The 17,523-nt window shown below is 48.3% G+C and overlaps 1 protein-coding gene across 1 annotated transcript in view; it reads left to right on the top strand.

Annotated features, from left to right (window-relative positions):
- Positions 1–1,368: 1,368 nt before the first annotated feature.
- ADAMTS17 (ADAM metallopeptidase with thrombospondin type 1 motif 17) overlaps positions 1,369–17,523 on the top strand; it is a 164,362-nt gene continuing 148,207 nt past the window's right edge. The window contains exons 1-3 of the mRNA XM_051796783.1: positions 1,369–1,507; positions 2,078–2,421; positions 11,295–11,460. Coding sequence (XP_051652743.1) covers positions 1,438–1,507; positions 2,078–2,421; positions 11,295–11,460 — 580 coding nt within the window. The 5' untranslated portion in view covers positions 1,369–1,437. The remainder of the gene's footprint in view (positions 1,508–2,077; positions 2,422–11,294; positions 11,461–17,523) is intronic.

Below are 17,523 nucleotides of genomic sequence, written 5' to 3'. Positions count from 1 at the left end.
CAACAGCCCCTGTCCAAGCTGGCTTTTCCTGACTCCTGCACAGCTGAGGACACGCAGGACGTGGCCCAACCAGGTGGGAAGGAGCTCTGGTGACTGCAGGACCGCAGTGAAAGTGGGAATTGGTAACAAAAATCAATTTTTATATCTCTTGACCTTTATGCACTTGTTTCTTGTTTTATCCAAGTGCTTCAGCAGTAGGTGAGATCACTGCCCAAAATCTTAGTGTGCTTATATATTGTATTCTAAGATGACTCTGCTTGAGCAGGGAAGTTGGACCAGATGCCCCAACATGACCTGTGATTCTGTGATATTGCCAACTTTGTTTTTTTCCTGGTCCTCTGAGCCCTGGGATTGATCCTGCGGATGGTGGTTGGAAAGAATAGGTGAGTTTTTCAAGTGAGCTTCCATAGCAGTGTCAAAATCGTTTTGGTGATGAAAATGGGGTAATGCAGGGGGTTGTCCTGCTCTGCTCTGCACTGGGGCAGCCTCATCTTGAATGTTGTGTTCAGTTTTAGTCACCACAATATAAGAAAGATATTAAGCAATTAGAGAGTGTCCAAAGGAGGGCACTGAAGATGTTGAAGGGCCTGGAGGGGAAGCCGTGTGAGGACACTGAGGGCTCCTGGTGTGTTCAGCTGGAGGAGACTGAGGGGAGACCTCACTGCAGGTACAGCTTCCTGGGGAGGGGAAGAGGAGGGAAGAGCACCGATTTCTGCTCTGTGGGGACCAGAGACAAGAGCTTAGGGAAGGTCCTGAAGTTGTGTCAGGTGAGGTTTAGGTTGGATATTAGAAGGCTCTTTCCCCAGAGGGTGGTTGGGCACTGAACAGGCTCCCCAGGCAGTGGTCACAGCACCAAGGCTGACAGAGCTCAAGGAGCATTTGGATGATACTCTCAGGCACATGATGTGACCCTTGGGGATGGTCTTGAGCAGGGCCAGGAGTTGGACTCTATGATCCTTGTGGGTCCCTTCCAACTCGGCAGATTCTATGATTCTGTGAAAACATGACGGGGCAGACCAGCAGCGGGCTGCCCCGTACCAGAGCCCCGTGGTGATCCGGGTGGGATGTTCCCAGCAGCTCCACGGCCGATGGGAACCTCAGAGCGGCCCCGGTTCCCGACCCGGCCGCGGGTCCCTCAGGACCGGCCGGGGCTCCCTCAGGCTCCGCGACCGGGGCAGGAGAGGGCGCCCCCTGCCGGCCGCCCTCCCGCGCACGTGCACCCTCCCCGCGCGGCCCCGCCGGCCCGCAGCCAATGGGAGCGCGCGGGGCGTGTCCCGGCGGGCGCGGCCGCCCAATGGGCGCGCGGAGCCGCGCGGGGGGGGCGTGTCCGGGCTCGCGCGGCGGCGCTGGCGGTGCCGAGGGCGGGCAGGGCGCACTCGGGCCGCGCTCCCGCCGCCGCTGCCGCGCTCCGCGCTCGGCCCCGCCGCCCGCACGACGATGTTTGACGGCTGCCTCCTGCCGCTCGTCGTGCCCTGCCTGCTGCTCTGCGGACTGGACGCCGGCACAGGTAGCACTCCCCGGGCTCCTGGCTGCCCTGACAAGGCGGCCCCGCGCCGCGGGTCCGGCCGCGGGCGGCAGCGTGCGGGCACGGGGCGCGCACCGCATCCCCTGCCTGCGGGATGAATCGCTCCAGGCTTTTCTATTTTCTTTTCCTGTCCTCCCGCTGCTGCCGCTGCTGCCGGAGCGTTCCATGTGGAAAGCTGCTGACTGTCCTTGGCCGCGTCTGCGGCTCGCTCTGCTTTTCCCCTTCTCCCTGCAGATTTTTATTGGGGTTGGTGAAATGCGATGCTTGTGTCTGAGCTATATATATATATGTATTTAATGATACAAGTAGCTTTAGCGTTTGCCTTATTGCTCTCCTCCCTGCACGTTTCTGTCTCTAATATGTATGTATGTAGAGAGAAATAAACTCTGCTGCTCTGCCGGCTCCATTGTCTCCGCAGCCCGTTCGCAGTTTCCAGCGCTGAAACCCGAGCGCGGGGCTGTCCCGGTTCGGTGCGGGGGTCCCGGGGCGCGGAACCCCCCGTTCGCCCCGTCGGGGTGCGAGCTCCTGAGCCTGTCTCCTTCTCGCCTGCAGCTGGCGGAGCGGAGCTGGAAGTGGTGATCCCGGAGCGAGTGCCGCTGGAGAAGATCCACCTGCTGCCGCCCGGAGGGGATCGCGGCGGCCCCCGGCGCCGGCGGGCGCTGCCGCGGCCGGAGGAGGAGGAGGAGGAGGAGGCTGTGCTGCTCCGCCTGCCCGCCGCCGGCGCCGAGCTGTACCTGCACCTCCGCCGCGACCTGCGATTCCTGGCCCGGGACTTCGCGGTGGAGCAGCGGCGCGGGGAGGAGCGGCGGCCCCCGCGGGAGCGGCTCTGCTTCTACACGGGACACGCGCTGAACCGCAGCGACTCCTTCGCCTCCCTCAGCACCTGCGCAGGGCTGGTACTGACACCCCGCCCCGCTCCCCTCCGCCGGGCCCGGGCCGCCATCCCTCCTCGGGGCTGGTGCTGCCGTCCCGCCCCGATCCCCCCGGTGCAGGCACCCTCCCCTCCACCGGGCTGTTCCCATCAGCCGGGTGATGAGGGATGCCCCTGCCTCACCTCCCCTCAGCGCAGGGGCTCTCCTGTCCCCTCCCCTCCCAGGCCCTGCCAAGCAGCGCTGCAGTCCCAGGGTGGGTGTTCTGCCCTGACTCTCTGCTGTTGAGCTGCCTCAGCCATCCCTGAGGAGCCTCAGCTATCGCTGGGGAGCCTCAGCCATCTCTGAGGAGTCTCAGCCATCTCTGAGGAGTCTCAGCCATCTCTGAGGAGTCTCAGCCATCTCTGAGGAGTCTCAGCCATCGCTGAGGAGCCTCAGCCATCCCTGAGCAGTCTCAGCTCCCGCGGCTCCGCTGTGGGTGGGTGGCAGGGCCTGAGGGTGCTGCAGAGGAGTGTCCTGGCAGAGGGAACATGTTTTGTCACTGTCGGACAGGTGGCTGAGTCCCACTGTGGGTGATTTGGTCCCCTGGCTCACTCCTGCAGTAGCTGTGCAGCTCTTCAGCCCTTCCCACCTGGCTCCTGCCGTCGGTGTCAGGGCACTGGGTGAGAGCAGCACTGTGAGGACACCTGGTACTCTGGTGTGGTTGGAGGAACTGTCCCACTCAGGAATGTTTTTCCTGCCACAAGCGTCAGGATTTCTCTGCCTGAGGCTGTAGGTGGCTCTGCAGGGCCTGGTTCTCCTCTGAGCATCCTGGTAGGAGCAGGTGATCTTGCCTGGGACAGAAGGTTTCTCAGGGGTGAAGACTGAGACAATGAGTAGTTTGCAATTACTGTTGATAACTTAGAAGTACTTCAGAAAGTCAGCGGGGCATTAAGCTTTAATTCCCAGCACGTGGTCCTGGGATGTGTTTCCTGGGGTGTGCTGCTCAAGACAGGCTTGTTGATAGAGGTTTAGCCTTAAACTGCAGTGAGAAGCAGTTCATGCTCTGCCCTCAGGGCTCCAGCCTTTCCTCCTGAGCCATTTGAGGGCGCTGTGCCTCAGGATTAAAAAAAACCCAACAAACTGGCTGAGGGATGCTGAGTGTCTGAGTGGCACTGGAGATTGAGCTGAGTTCCACTGAGGGAGGCTTAAAACCAATATCTCTAATTCAGGCTTTAAATCACTGACAGGTCTATGACTTTGTCACCAGGCATGTTTTGTAAATGTTGTTCATGTAGTGCTGGGCTTCCAAAGCTACCTGCTCCAACGGAGCTGGAAGGCACAAACAGGCAGAGAAGGAACCTTTAAAAAAAGAGGAATGTAGCTGTAGGCACAGTATTAACTGCCTGAGATCAAGGAATGGAGGAAGGGGGTGAAAAAGATTGGCGATATTCCCAGTAGAAAAGTTGGAAAAGAAGCAAGACTAGGTAGTCTTTGTTCATTACTCTACAAATATGAACTGCAATGTTGCAGTATCTGTTTGGGTCATAGGAACTCTAAGCAATGACTAAATTGACATAGCTGAGCTAGATCAACTTGGGATCAAAAAGGGATTGGTGTCAGAGCTGCTGGTTTGTGGCACCTCCTGGGGACCAAAGCCCAGTATTAGTGACAGTGTTGGTAAAGCTCTTTTTGCCTTTGTCTGTGCATCTGGTCCTGGGAGTGCTGAGAGTGGTGTGAGCAGCTGTGTTGTGTTTCTGCATGTTCAGATACTCCTTTCCTGTTAGAGGAATCCATTCATTTACTCTTCATTCACATAATCACCAGGAATGGGAAAGGGCTAAAAGCAGGTGCATGGTACATTCGAGTGAGTTAAGGTTCATAACACCCTTGGGAGCTCAAAACTAGAGAACAGACAACTTGAGTGTCTAGGATGAACCTGAACTTGAGATAGATGAAACTAAACTTAAATGAACCGCATTAATTTTTGAAATAGTTTCTTTAAACTGATCCACATCACATGTAGATAAACCACCTCATTCTAGTTAAGTGACCCCTTTGGCTTAAATCTGTTTTTAAACATGAAACAAATCAGATTTTAGGCTACTTTCAGTGTTCACACAGCCTTTTGCAGTGACCATGTTAACCAGCATAGCTGTGGTGAAAGCTGTGCAGTGCAGTGGTAAGATGTTTTCTGGGATCAGAGGAATCAAAGCTTTGCCTCAAATTATCCAGGAGTTGAACTAAGAGCAGGTGACTCCAGAGCCCAAATTTTTTGCCTTCTAGTCTGGCAATTTAAAATGCCAATACCATCCCTACAGTGGGTTTTGGTTTTTCCCATTGCTTCCTAAAGCCCTGTTTGCCACAGGAAGAATAAGGCTTTGCCCTCAGCAGCAGCACAGCTTCACAGATGGGGACATGGGCAAGACCTGCCTGCTGGGCTGGAAGAAAGACCTGGGTAGTGAAAACCTTGCAGCCTGTTTGTCCTGGCATTTATCTTCTGAGCAGTTCTAGTGCTGCAGTGGGAGGTTTCCTGAAAACTCCAGCATGGGAATGCTCGTTGGACTGGAACTGGGTGATCAGGACATCTCATTCAGGAAGGCTGGTTGCTGAGAGGTACAGTGGGCAGTTATCCTATATCCTGATCTCCAGCTGGCTCAGACTTTGCTGTAATTGTATTCCTCAGCCCTGCCATAAATCATAGCAAAAGTGATATAAAATGGTCGGGGCAAGTGGAGTTCTAATAAAAACAAAATCCCTGACACAGTGGCATGAAAACTGAGCTGCAGCCAGACTGAGCAATTGCTTCCTGGTGATGATATCAGATTCCCAGTGTGGCATCTGAAGGTTGGGTTCTGTTTTTTAAACTCTGCTCGCAGATGCTGCTGTTAACCAGTGTGTGGCTGCTGTAGCTTCCTGCTGCAGCTTCCAACTGCTCCTGGAAGGGTGACTGTGCTCTTGTAGCTGTGTTGGGTCTGTGTTCAGGACTGGTGTTCCCTGGGTGTCATCATTTAGGTCCAGCTAAAGTACCTCAGGTGAGGATACTCCTCCTGTTCCTCTTGCCAGTTGCAGTGTGTTCCTGAAAAGCCCTGCTGCCTTCCAGCTGGCAGGACTGTGTCCTGTGGGGAATGCAGTTGTGTAAACACTTGGATTCTGACCCCAGGACTGAACTGCCCTTCCCTGGTGCTGGGTACCCACAGGCAAAGTTCTGCAACTCCTGTGCCTACAAGAGCGTAGCCAGCAGAGCAAATTGCCCCTTTTTTTGGGAAGTTGCAGCTTTGTGAAGCCACAGCAGAGTCACTGTCACTGCTGAAGTGCTGGACTGCAGCATCAGTACCTTACAACAGGTGTAGGCTTTTCATATTTCTTGTACCTACATTTTTTAAACAGCTGCAGTTTTAAGAGGATCATGGATCTGTGTTAAAATGCACGTTAGGTTTTGACTTAGGAATGAACTGGAAAGCTCTTTTCTGTTCAGGAACTATATCTGAAAGCTGAAAATCACTGGGATGCATTTAGAGGCAGAGTTTTAATTCTGAGTAGCTTCTCTTCCATTTTAAAATCCAGAATCTCTGATTTTGGGTTCAGGACTGTTCTTTGGCCTGTTTGTAATTAAAGTGGATTGTCATTCTCAGTGGTGGTAAGAGAAGGGCTGTGGCTCCCCTCCATTCAGGCCAGTTCATATAACATTTTCACACCCCATTTTTGTCTCCTTTGAACTCAGCAAGACTTCCTTGTGCAGACTGGGTTGGTGGAAGTGGGTGATGCACATTACAAGGGTTCATGGAATGACAACAGTGAATTTTCTCTTTACAGGATGGAATAAATTAGTTGAAACTATACCTTAAGCAATGCATGCTGGAAGTTGGGAAACCCTGAACATTTTGTAGTATTGTCTCACACAATCCATGCACAGAAGAAAAGAGCTGCTTTTCTTCCAAGCTTCATGTACATTTACCTTTGTTAAACTTCAGGCAACTCCTGGTGGACAAATCTTCCAGCTCGTTAAAGTATTTCTGAGTGGTGGCTCCTCATTCCTGTGTGCCCTGTTCACTTGGGACCACCCCTAAACTTTGTGAGGGTGTAGATGTAGACAAGCTTTGGCAGGTGTGGGCAAGGAGAGATGATAAGAGCATCCATCTGGACTTCTTGTAGGGTCTCTGAGCTCCCACTGCTTTCCAGGTGGGTGTCAGTGCCTACACAGGGCCTGGGTGTCTCTGTGTGGGTTTGGATCCGGTATGGGAGGCCAGTCAGGACAAAGAGAACTGTGTAGGTTGGACTGCAGCCTCCAGGGAATGAGCAGTAACTCCAAGGACTCCTGGTGAAATGGTAAATCTCCTCTATCCTTGGGAAAATGAGGAAGAATATGGAAGAACCCGCAGCCTGTTGGTTCTATAGCCTGTCTGCTATAGAGTGAGCACTGAAGATGAGGTTCCTCCTATTTATTGGGTACTTTAGATTGGTGAATTGTCCCTCTGGAGCAGGGCTGGTTTAGAGCAGATTCCTGCAGCTCAGTCCCTGGCCAGTGGCAGGGAGTGGTTTTTGTGTGCTGTGGGGCAGTGCTGCCCCTCAGGTGACTGCAGGAGCCTCTCTGCTGTGGGAAGCAGGGCAGTGCAGGCATGCTGGGATTAGATGATGATACTATTTCCCCTGAGGAAACCTTCAGCTCTGCTGAATTCCCTTGTCTGGGAGAGGAGCTGTCTGGCATTTATCCATAGCTGGGCCATGAGCTGAAAAGTTAAACCTCTTAAAATTACCATGCTGGGTTTCTGTGTGCTGGGATTTTCTTTCCTCTTCCACAGTGGACAAAAGGGAGAACATGCTGGGATTTCCTTGTTTAGTAGACTTGGAGGCCAGGGCAGAGGTGCAGTCAGATATTCCTGGGGATGGTCTGCTCTGATAACTGAGTGTAAACCTGAAATGACATGGAACAAAACTTAAAGCTCTTCTTTTCAGTCTGCTTGAATTGCCTTGTAAATAATAACTAAAGCTGAAGTATGGTTATTAATAAGGATAGGGCTAAAACCCACATGAAGTGTATTAAACTGTGTTTGTGGGTTGTTTTGTTCTTCACTTTAAACATGAAGTTCCTTTTAACTTGGAGGAAATGGTTAAACAACGATTTACAGTGTAACAGTTGAGAAATTGAGAAGGGGATGGAATTTGTCAGATGTTTAAATCTGTTCTCTCTTCAGCGGGTTCCTGTGTATGTAACTAATGAACACTGAGGAGCAAAAGAAAAATCTGTTAAAGATTCAGCATTTCACAGATCTCCTTCAAAGATGTTGTGAAAATAAAAAGGGCTGGAAAAACAGTGTAACTGTTGAAGAGTATTAACATGTGGGAAGGTCCAGAACCATGTGCAGAGGACACTGAAGGTTTGGACCTGTTGTGGCTCCACCAGCACTACCAGGGGACAGAGACAGAGCAGTGCCAGCAAAGCAGGGCAGTGTCATTGCAAATACTCTACCCCAGCATTGCTGTTACCATTGTAATTTCAGTGATGTGGTGTGAGGACCTTCCTCCTTCCCCTGCTGTCATTTAGCCTGAGAAAAGCTCCAGTGGCAAGGAAAATGATGTGTAGAAGAGAAGTGAACTACTGGTAGTACAGGAGTAGATCAGAGAGTTTGCTTGAGTGACCACTGTGTGTATAAAACTTTGGATAAAAGCATGTGGGAATGTTTTGGTGCTTTGGAAAACAGGACCTTTGTTTTCTTGCTGGTGAGCAATGTTGAGCTGACTTCTAAATTCAGGATGTGGAATATCCTTAATGTGAAGGATATGGCCACTGTTAAGCACAGTGGTGAGTGAGGCTGCAGTGGGAAGTGTGGATTATTGTTTGTTTTAATCAACTTGTCAGTTTGCCTTGTGGGGCTGAAATCATTCCAGCCTTTCCCGTTAGCTGAGCTGCAGGATTCTGTCAGCTCCCTGGTCCAGCCATACTGGCTGTAAAATCCAGGTTAGATTATTAATGCAGATGATGATGAACTTTTACACTGAATTTTTTGGCTCCTGCTGACTCCTGGATGGTGTGGCTGGGCAGCAGCTGCTTTTCCCAAAATTCAGCAATCCTGGGGACTGGAACGGTGGTAGGTCCTGTTTCTACTCTCACAGAGGAAGAAGGATGAGAGGGAGTATCCCAGCTTTTGATGTGCATCTCCCCAAGCAAACATGAATTGGCAGATCCAAAGCATTTTATTTAATTGGAATGATTTCTGGAGATGTAGGAAAAATAGCTCTGAGAGTCACCTGGTCTGTTTTACTTCTTTATCTCCAAAATCCAGTTTTCTGCAGTCCCTGAACATCAGACTAGAGAAGAAAAGCACAGAGTATTTGCTCAGTGCTGCTGTCTGGTCTCTCATGCTGGATTAGCCCAGTGTAGGGTCTGGTAGCTGGGGAATTTGAGGGAAGCAACATGAGGAATTATTTCTAATGGAAAAAGCAAAATAAGGACCAGACTATTCAAGTTATCAGGTCCAAAAAATCTCATCTGGACCAACAGGTTTGAGGACTCTTTAGAACCCAACTGGCAAGACCAGGGAAAATTTTACCTCCCTAGGAATACTTTACAGGGCCAATCCTGCAAATGCTTCCTGCTTGAAACTCTATTTGCCTTGTCAGATTAAGTCTGAGATTGCTTCCCAACCTATTCCAGGGTGAAGACTCATGGCTCTTTCCCTCTATAGGTTTCACAATTCCGAGGCAAATGTGAAACATAAGTCCTTTCCAATGGTTTAAATTATTTTCACGCTTGATGCCAGAAAGTTGGGATAATGTCGGGTGGTGATGGAACTGACTTCTTCTTACATATTTTTGGCACCAGCTGAAATGGTTGGCAGTCTTTCAGGAGCTCTGGTGTGGCTTTTAGTACCATGGCACCAGATTTACAACCCTTCTTCTAAATAATTAAAACCTATATTAAAAAAGGGGGCTGGGGCTACCTCCCAGCTGGAAGATTGGAACAAGGAGGGGAAGTCGTGGAGAGCATCGTAAGGGAGGCTGGAAGAACAAGTCACTGGAGCTTTTGCTGTCTCTGAACCAATTCTGACGAAGCCCAGCTTGTAACTGAAATGAAAAGGCAGCCCTTTGGACACCCCAGGGCAGAGTGGGGCTTGTAAACTGGTGTGCAGTTTGCAGGGCCAAGGAATAATGTCAGTTTTTTCTGTGTAAACAGGAGCCCTTCTGGGAGGTGTCAGGGCATTTTATACTCTAAGCAGCGACCTTGCCTCAAGGGCAAAGTCTCTCTTGAAAGACCCCAAAAGAGGTGTCTCTTGTCTATTTAGACACAAGGGACAAGACTGCTGCTGTGCTTTGCAGCCGTGGCAAATGGAGACACCAACTTTTATTGCTTTATTCTTTTTCTGAGTGCACTTTTGAAATCAGTGACCCTCTCTGAGCCATCCTGGTTTCCCCTGAATTCACTCAGTCTTTGTGGCTGTCAGAAGAGGGAGAGCTCTCATTCCCGTTGGCAGGAATTCCTCCTGCTGGAAATACTGGGCCAAAGGGATTTCCTGGGTGTACGTGAGGACTGGATTTGGCAGGGAGGGGTGGAAATGTACGATATCCAGTCTGAATGTAATGTATATTATAAATCATGTTAGTACAGTCAGCTGTTGAACATACAGCCTTCGCATGTACGTGCAGAGCGTTTCTTTGGAGAGTTGCCTGGCTGGCACAGGACGTGGGGAGAGGGGACCAGAGGAGTCTGGTTTCTTTTTCTGTGTCTAGGATTGGTGTTGGGACCTCTTGGTGGGCACCTTTACCTCTCAGGTGCACCACAGGCACCTCCTGGCAGGCCCATGAGGCCTCTTGTTAGCAGAAGTTGGATCAGACCTGTGGTATTCTCTCAGGGGGCTGCATGGGAGAGATGCACTTTGAGGCTTTTAATTGCAATATAAATAATCACTGGATTAGTGCAATGAAAAGGAAGTCAGAACTCCTTGTTGTGTGCAGTGTGTCATAACCTCAGTGTTGATTACTAAACCTGGAGGCTTTGTTAAGTTTTAAGGTGATACCTTCGCTTTCACTGTCTTCTTTTTGTGCCAGAAAAGGAGTGGAAAAAGCATAAAAGGATCTTAAAAGCTCTGGGTTGGGAGCAGAGGACGGCTGTCTTGGGGCAGAACTGGCTTCCAAAGGTGCTCTTGCCAGCCCTGGTGTAAAGCCTGGACTTGGTGCAAGGAAGGCAGGGATTTAGTGCTCTGACCTGGAGCTTATGGAGTTATTGAGAGAAGGTCTTTGCCTTCCTTATGTTACTTATTTCAGGGATGGAGGAAACAATCCATTCCTGACTTGACCTCTGAACCCCAACCCATGGCTGGCAGGGAGAGCAGTGCTTATCATGTGGCCCATAATGTAGCCAAGAAGAGGCATTTGGTCCCCAAAGACTGTGTGTGGCTTTGCAGGTCCTCCCTTTGACATCGGTTCCCCTAGTGTTGTCTGCCAGAGCGACACATGGAGGTGGTCTCCTGTTTGCAGTCTCACCTCTGTGCTCCACTAAGGCAGTAAATGCCATTTGATAACAGTGCAATCCTGGCAATTGGAAAGGTGATTTTAAAGGGTTTTTTTTTATTTGTCCTCATGTGAGCTGAGCATCTCATAAGACACGTGTTTGTGCTTCCAGCTGGAGTGGGGCTGTACCTGGAGGGAGAGGGAGAAGGGATGGCAAAGGTGTTTGATAAGACCCCCCCCTTTGTACATGTACAGTGCACACTGTTTCTAAATACTCAGTGATATCAAAAATGAATATGATGAAGTTCTTTAGTCTGTATTGTACAGAGAATGTACAATGGCTGAGAATGACCATAATAATTTCCCCCCACTGTAAATAGTGATTGCAGTGGAACGGTCTGGGCTCAGAGCGGGTTGATAGACAAGGTTGGGATACCAAACTGATGGGCATTTCTGCTCTCCTCTGTGCACAGGTTGGCTACATCCAGCTTGGATCAGAGCACATGCTGATACAGCCCGTGAATTCATCTGAGACCTCGTTCAGTGGGAAGGAACATTTCATCCGGCGGAGACGATCCCCGGAATCCGGCCATCCCGGGAAGCCACACGTTCCCGACGAGCACTGCAGGGTTGTAGCAGGTGAGCTCGAAGTGGCTCAAGAGAACATCCCTGCCTGTGTCTCTAAGGTTTTGTATCCCAGTTCTTGTGTTTAACCAGGCCTGTCCTTGCTCATAAGTTGTGTCCCGCCTGGCACTGCTGTTGGCAAATCCCGTAGCCAAGACTTTAATTTTCTCCTGTGTGGAGTTGAGCTCTTAATAGTTCAGCAGGTTTATCTTTCTCAGGGGTTCAGACTAAGCCAATCTTCTCTCTTTATTCTCTGAGTATGACATCTTGGTTCTGGTTAGAGTTACAGATCCCCTTTGTCTCTTTTTAGAGAAAACCCCAGAATTCAGCACCACTCTGATTTCCCAGCCAAGTTCCATAGGTGCTGCAGCTCTGTGGTCATAGAAAATGCATTACAGTATTCTAACACTGTAAAATAAGACAGACTTTAGGTAAAAGCTGAATTGAACCAAAATGAGGGCAGGAAATCACCCTCATCCTTTTGCCATTGAACCTTTTGACCTTCTGTGTAGGGGCAGAGTGCTGCCTGTCCTTGGCAGAGCTGAAATTCCCTCCCTGGGAAGAAGGACTAAAGGAAGGAAACTGGGGAGACACTGGGTAATAAATTATACGAAATCACAAAGGGGAAGAGGAGTTGAGTGAATACAGAGATACTAAAAGGAGACACTGCAAAAAAGTATTTCCAGTAGCACCTAGTGCTTCCTGAAGGATTCTGAGGACCCACTGCTCTTTCCTGCTTTGTCCAAAGGGAATGTCCTCCTCAGGTGATGCCAGAGGTGACCATCAGAGCCTGGGGGACCTCATGGCATGGGCTGGGTGGGTACTTGGTCTGGCATGGTGTGACTGCACCTAAATCTGTGTCAGCAGAATTAATTACGTATCTGTCAGGTTCCTGATGGAACTGGGATTTCCTATTGCAAGGAAAGTTGCTGAAGTCCTTCATGTTTTTTGGGCTGAGGGCACAGTGCACACATGTACACACACGTTCATACATGCAAACACTACAACCACATCTCAGGTCATGGCAAGGCCACATGGGCTGTGTGTATCAGAGTTCTGGGGCAGAGGGAGGTTGATAGTCTGATATAAAATTTATTTAAGGCTATTCATCTTGTTCTGTGATGGATTTTTTCCAACCTGAGGCTAATTGAGGGGCTAAGGAGATCAAGGGCTTCTGACCCTTGGGTGAGACCAGGACAGCTTTAGTCCCTCCCTCAGCACTAGGTGAGCAAAATCGGAGACTGTGTCATTCCCTGCCCTGCCCTGGATCCCACAGCAGTTTGCAAACCAGTTGGGAACAGAATTCCTACCCCTTGGGTGCAGCTGGCTGTGCTAAAAAGGGAGCAAAGCCCCCTGCTGTGGGTGCACCACGGGCTGTGCTGCTCCTGCAAACAGCCCCTGCCCCGAGGAGCCCTGGCATAAAATAATGCAATTGCTCAGGGGCTCTGCCACTTAAAGGCAGACCCTGAATGTTTTCCATTGTTGCTGGAGAGAAATGTAAGTCATGGCCGTTAATAGGCTTAGCACGTTAACGACCTAATTGACTCCTGTCTGGTTTGGATTAACTTTCGTGCACAAGGAGTTTAGAAACAAAAAAAAATTAATCCTGTCTGACAGACAAAAGGCCCATTCCTAATGAAATTGTGTGGAAGTGACGACCTAGGGGGGTGCTTCCAGGGTTTCTCCTGGGAAAAGGTCTCTTTGCTGTGGCACTCACCAACGTGGGCTGAGTGAGGGACTGATCAGATTTGCACCACAGGTTGTTTTCCACTTGTAATTTGGCTCAGCCAGGCTAAAGCTTGGCAGGAAGGGATGGAGGTTGTAAATACATGGGGAATATTCCTGTGCTGGATATTTTAGATACAAATCCTATGCTGTGGAACAACGTAATAAAATACATGTCTGTGTAAATACAGTATAAACTGAGTATTTTTCTAAGGCACAGAACTGCCATGGTTGGGCATTTTCCAGTCCTTTGCTGCTGTTCTTCTGTTTTCTGAACATGCAAGAATCACCTCAGTTCATATTTTCTTCTTAAAATCTTGTAATTCAGTGGTAACCGGTATAATCTGGGGTTATTTGGGAGTCAGATGAAATACAAAGAATCAGATGCTGAATTTTTGATGTTAATTACTGATCATGTCATAAAAATTTAAACAGGGCTAAATTGCTCAATGGCAAATTTCCCCTGATGTATGACCTTAATTACTAGTAAAACAAAGATGGTTGGTGATGTAATGACTTGTGTGAGCATTTGGAGGAGGAGGAGGAGGAGGAAAACACTTTAAGAGAGCAAAATTACCTTGATCACGAAGTGCTACTGAGCTTGTGTTCCACCCAGAAATGTGGTGTTTTCCCTGGAAACCCCAGGGAAACTGAGCTGAGCAGTTCCCTGGGGCAGGGCAAGGTTTGATAAGTGGTGGTTGAAATCTCTAAAACAACTCCTTCAGTCTAAGTGGCGTAACATGTCCTACAGCACTCAGAATTATTTTTAGAGCTGCAGAAGGACTTTGTGGGAGCCAAATTTCTCCTGGAATAATCTGTGTAAGAGGATTAATCTGGCTGTAGTCAGGAATGGGAAAGTACTTAAGGTTTTGCATGACTGGATCCTTGAGATTTGAGTCTGAAAGTGTCCACTAATGGGTTAAAAAAAAAATAAATCCCAGGGCCGATGTTTTAATTCCTTTGTTTAAATTCCGAAGGGCTCCAGCGGCAGAGGAGGGATCCCATCACCACGGGCCAGGTGCTATTGTCAGTCATATGATATGTGTATTATTTTTATCACCTGTCATCCAGCAAGAGAAGGAGTTCAAGTCACAATGCACATTTCTTCCCAGGCATGAACATGAGCCCCTGTGAGGCAAACAGAAAACCCATTAAAAGGTTTCCAGGTGCGCAGGCAGCGAGGGGGAAGGAAGAAAAGGTTGGGTTTCACTTGCTCTGAAGCTTGGAGACGTGAGGAACATGGGAAATAGCTTCACACCAGTGATGTGAGACACTTCTCATCTCTAGACACTGGGCTGCATCTGGGGTGCAAACCTGCCATCACACCCTGCTCTGATTTTAAGACCCAATTTGACAACTTTCCTGTCAAAGGTCCCTGAGAAGAGGTCTCTCTGTGGGGAGAGCGGAGCCACAGGGAGTTGTGTTTGTAGGTTTTGGTACATATGAGTAAGATTTTCTTTACAGATGAGCCAGGCAGGACAGAAGGATCTCTTCTGATGCATCATTTGTAATTTTTTGCAGTGCCCAACCCCCTGTAGCTCAGAATGGGGGTAGAAACCCCCTGAGATGGGGCTTCTTTCATTGCCCTGTCTCTCTGTGATCTTGTATCATATACACTAAAACTGTTGTTAAAATATGTGACAGTATCCACCAGAACCTCAGCTGCAATAAATATAGCTATGTTAACTATCATGGAGCAACAGTAATTTAACTACTGACTGAGATTTGGACACATATTTTGCATATTTTCTATACCATCAAAGATGGGGAAAAAAATTTCATTTTTTTCTTGATTTTGAGAAAATACCAATGTTAAAGACAGAGTCAAACCATGTTGTGAAAGCACAGGAATCTCCTCTAACTGTGTCATAAAACTTTCTGTTTCTTTGGGAAAAGTAAGTTCTGTTATAACTTTTCCAAAGGTCTCCAGTGATGTATTAAAGTCTCCTTACATAGAAGGGATTTGATATAAAATACAGTCCAGGAGCATGAGAGAGAGCAGCTTGTCTTTGGAGGGAAGGTTGTTATTTCATGTTTATGATACAGACCTCATAAATTACTCTTAAATGTGGGTTTGCTTTAAACCCTTATGTCAGTTTAAATGAACCAGTTTTCCTTTCATGCAAAGGTGCTGCACATACAGTGAAACAACGGGAAGATCAGTTTTTTAATTCACAAACTAATACATTGCTTCTGTGTATAGTCGCTTTTCAACCTGTTTTAACAATTTATCAAAGCTGGTAATAATTTAAATAAGTGCTGGTGTGCAGGTATCAAATGTAGGGAAGGCTTTCCCTGAACAGGTATAAATCCTAAACACATGTTGCATTTCCCCATCCTTAATCATTGTCTCTTAGCTGTGTTTTCTCTGCAGGTTTGACTTGGCCTGAAATACCAGTTGTTATGGCCAAAAACACGTGCACTAAAAATAGAGAGATGTAATGCAACCTGTATTAGTCCATATTAGGAAGCAGCTGTTGAAGAATTAAAGCAGGATTTCAACAATGGGCTCTCCAGAAGATGTAATGTGATTAAGTGTTTGCAAGCACAGAAGGATTCCCTGTGTCAGAAATTCAGCTCTATACCCACAGGAGTGTGTCTCACTTGAGTGGATAAATCCCTTGGTTTTTCCAGGTCCTTCCCTGGAGTTCCAAATGGGGAGTCTGGTTTTTCCCTGTGAGCCTGTGATTGTTTCCTCATGGCTGATAACCAGCAGCCTTTTGGGGCAGTCTGAAGTCAGAAGTGTCCTTTTCCATCACATGTGGCAAGTGAGGGTTTATTGCTGGTCTGGATTTGTTCTGGGTGGAGCCCTCAGTGAGGGCACTGTGGATAATGTGGAGCAGGAGGGGCTCCAGGTTCTTCTTCCTCTACTGTCAAGGTGCAAAGAGACACAGGAAGAGGATGTGTAAATACACACAGTCAGTGGGTTTCTTTCCCTCCCAGAGCAGCTGTACAGCTCATTTGCTTGGTTCCCAATAAACCTTAGTGTTGGTTTCCATTGGAATCCAATGAAATCCAACCTGGTGGGCAGTGAAGAGCTCGGGTGTGCAGTGTACCCTGTCCTTTTCCTGGGATATTCATGGATATTTCAGTGGTCATTCTGGCTGGAAATGCAGGCAGGTGACTCCAAGGAGACTAAACTATATTGCTCACCTTTTAGCTGTCTTTGTTTCTTCCATATTACAATTATCCCCAGTTCAAGCCCTGCTCTCTGAGCCTGCAAAAAATTGTCTTATTTATCTGCCACGAGGGAGTCCTTGTTTCTCCCACAAGGAAAGTATCCTTTTAATAGGAGAGGAGTGCTCATAGTTCAGGACTTGGAGCATCTTTGTCACCAGGAATCTTTGAAATCCTGGTGACAAACTGAACCAGTGAGGAGACAGAGATCATGGTGCTTATCCTGTGCTGTCCCACAGACCTGCCATTGAAGACAGATGTGTTGTTTTGATGACTGAGCATGTTTTGCAGAAGAATAAGGTTTTAAGTGATGTGTCCAAGCCACAGACTAACTTGGATAACAAACCTTGCAGTAAAATCTCTGTGGTGTTTTGAGATGCAGCAGAGTTCATGACTTCTGTCTCAAATTCTTGTTTGCTGCTGTGCCAGAGAAATAGTCATGAACTTGTGATTTGTTATGAAAGTGACTGTTTGGGGAAAAAAAACACAAACCCACAAACAAAAAAACCCCAAAGCCAAACAAAACCATTTTTGGAAGGTGAATTAGGGGAGTAATGGCTCATTCTGCTGTGGAATAATTTTTCCTAGCAGTTGAGGCCTGATTTTGTCTGCCATTCCAGTCAGAGGGAAATTGGAGGTGCAATTTTGTAGGACAGGGCATTAAAAATGAGAGGACATCCCTCTCAGTCTGTGATCAGCTGTGGTTTCAGTGGGCAGCCATTTGTAATTCCTGAACTTCAGGCTGCCCCTCTGGCACCAGCTGGCTGTGGTAAACCTGAAATTCCAGGCTTTTGGTGGAGGTATAATAGGCCAGGGCACAGGGACAATTCTTGTGCTGCATCCTGGCAGAGGGAAAGGGGGCTCCATGTTTCCATGTCTGGCATTGATGGCCTTGTGAGAGGTGTTTCTATCCTACTACTGGTACCAGGGAAATTTTGTGGCATCCTGTCCCTCTGATAATTCAGCAAACTTGACATATGGTTTTAGGTTAAGCAGTAAGCATATACCCCTAGAACTTCCTTTCTTTAATTTCTAGGCTTGGTTTGTGTGCAGGATCTGCTTCGTTTTCCTTTGGAGAGGTGATGATTTTTACTTTTAGGTGAAACTAATAAAACCTGCCTAATGTGAGTACCAGGGAAAGTTTCTGTAGAAACTCCTGGGGCTTGGGGAGAACTA

Source organism: Manacus candei, unplaced genomic scaffold, assembly GCF_025592945.1.
Source record: "Manacus candei isolate 608988 ecotype Guabito, Panama unplaced genomic scaffold, ASM2559294v1 h1tg000046l, whole genome shotgun sequence".
Classification (NCBI taxonomy): domain Eukaryota; kingdom Metazoa; phylum Chordata; class Aves; order Passeriformes; family Pipridae; genus Manacus; species Manacus candei.
This window is presented reverse-complemented; position numbering and strand designations above follow the sequence as displayed.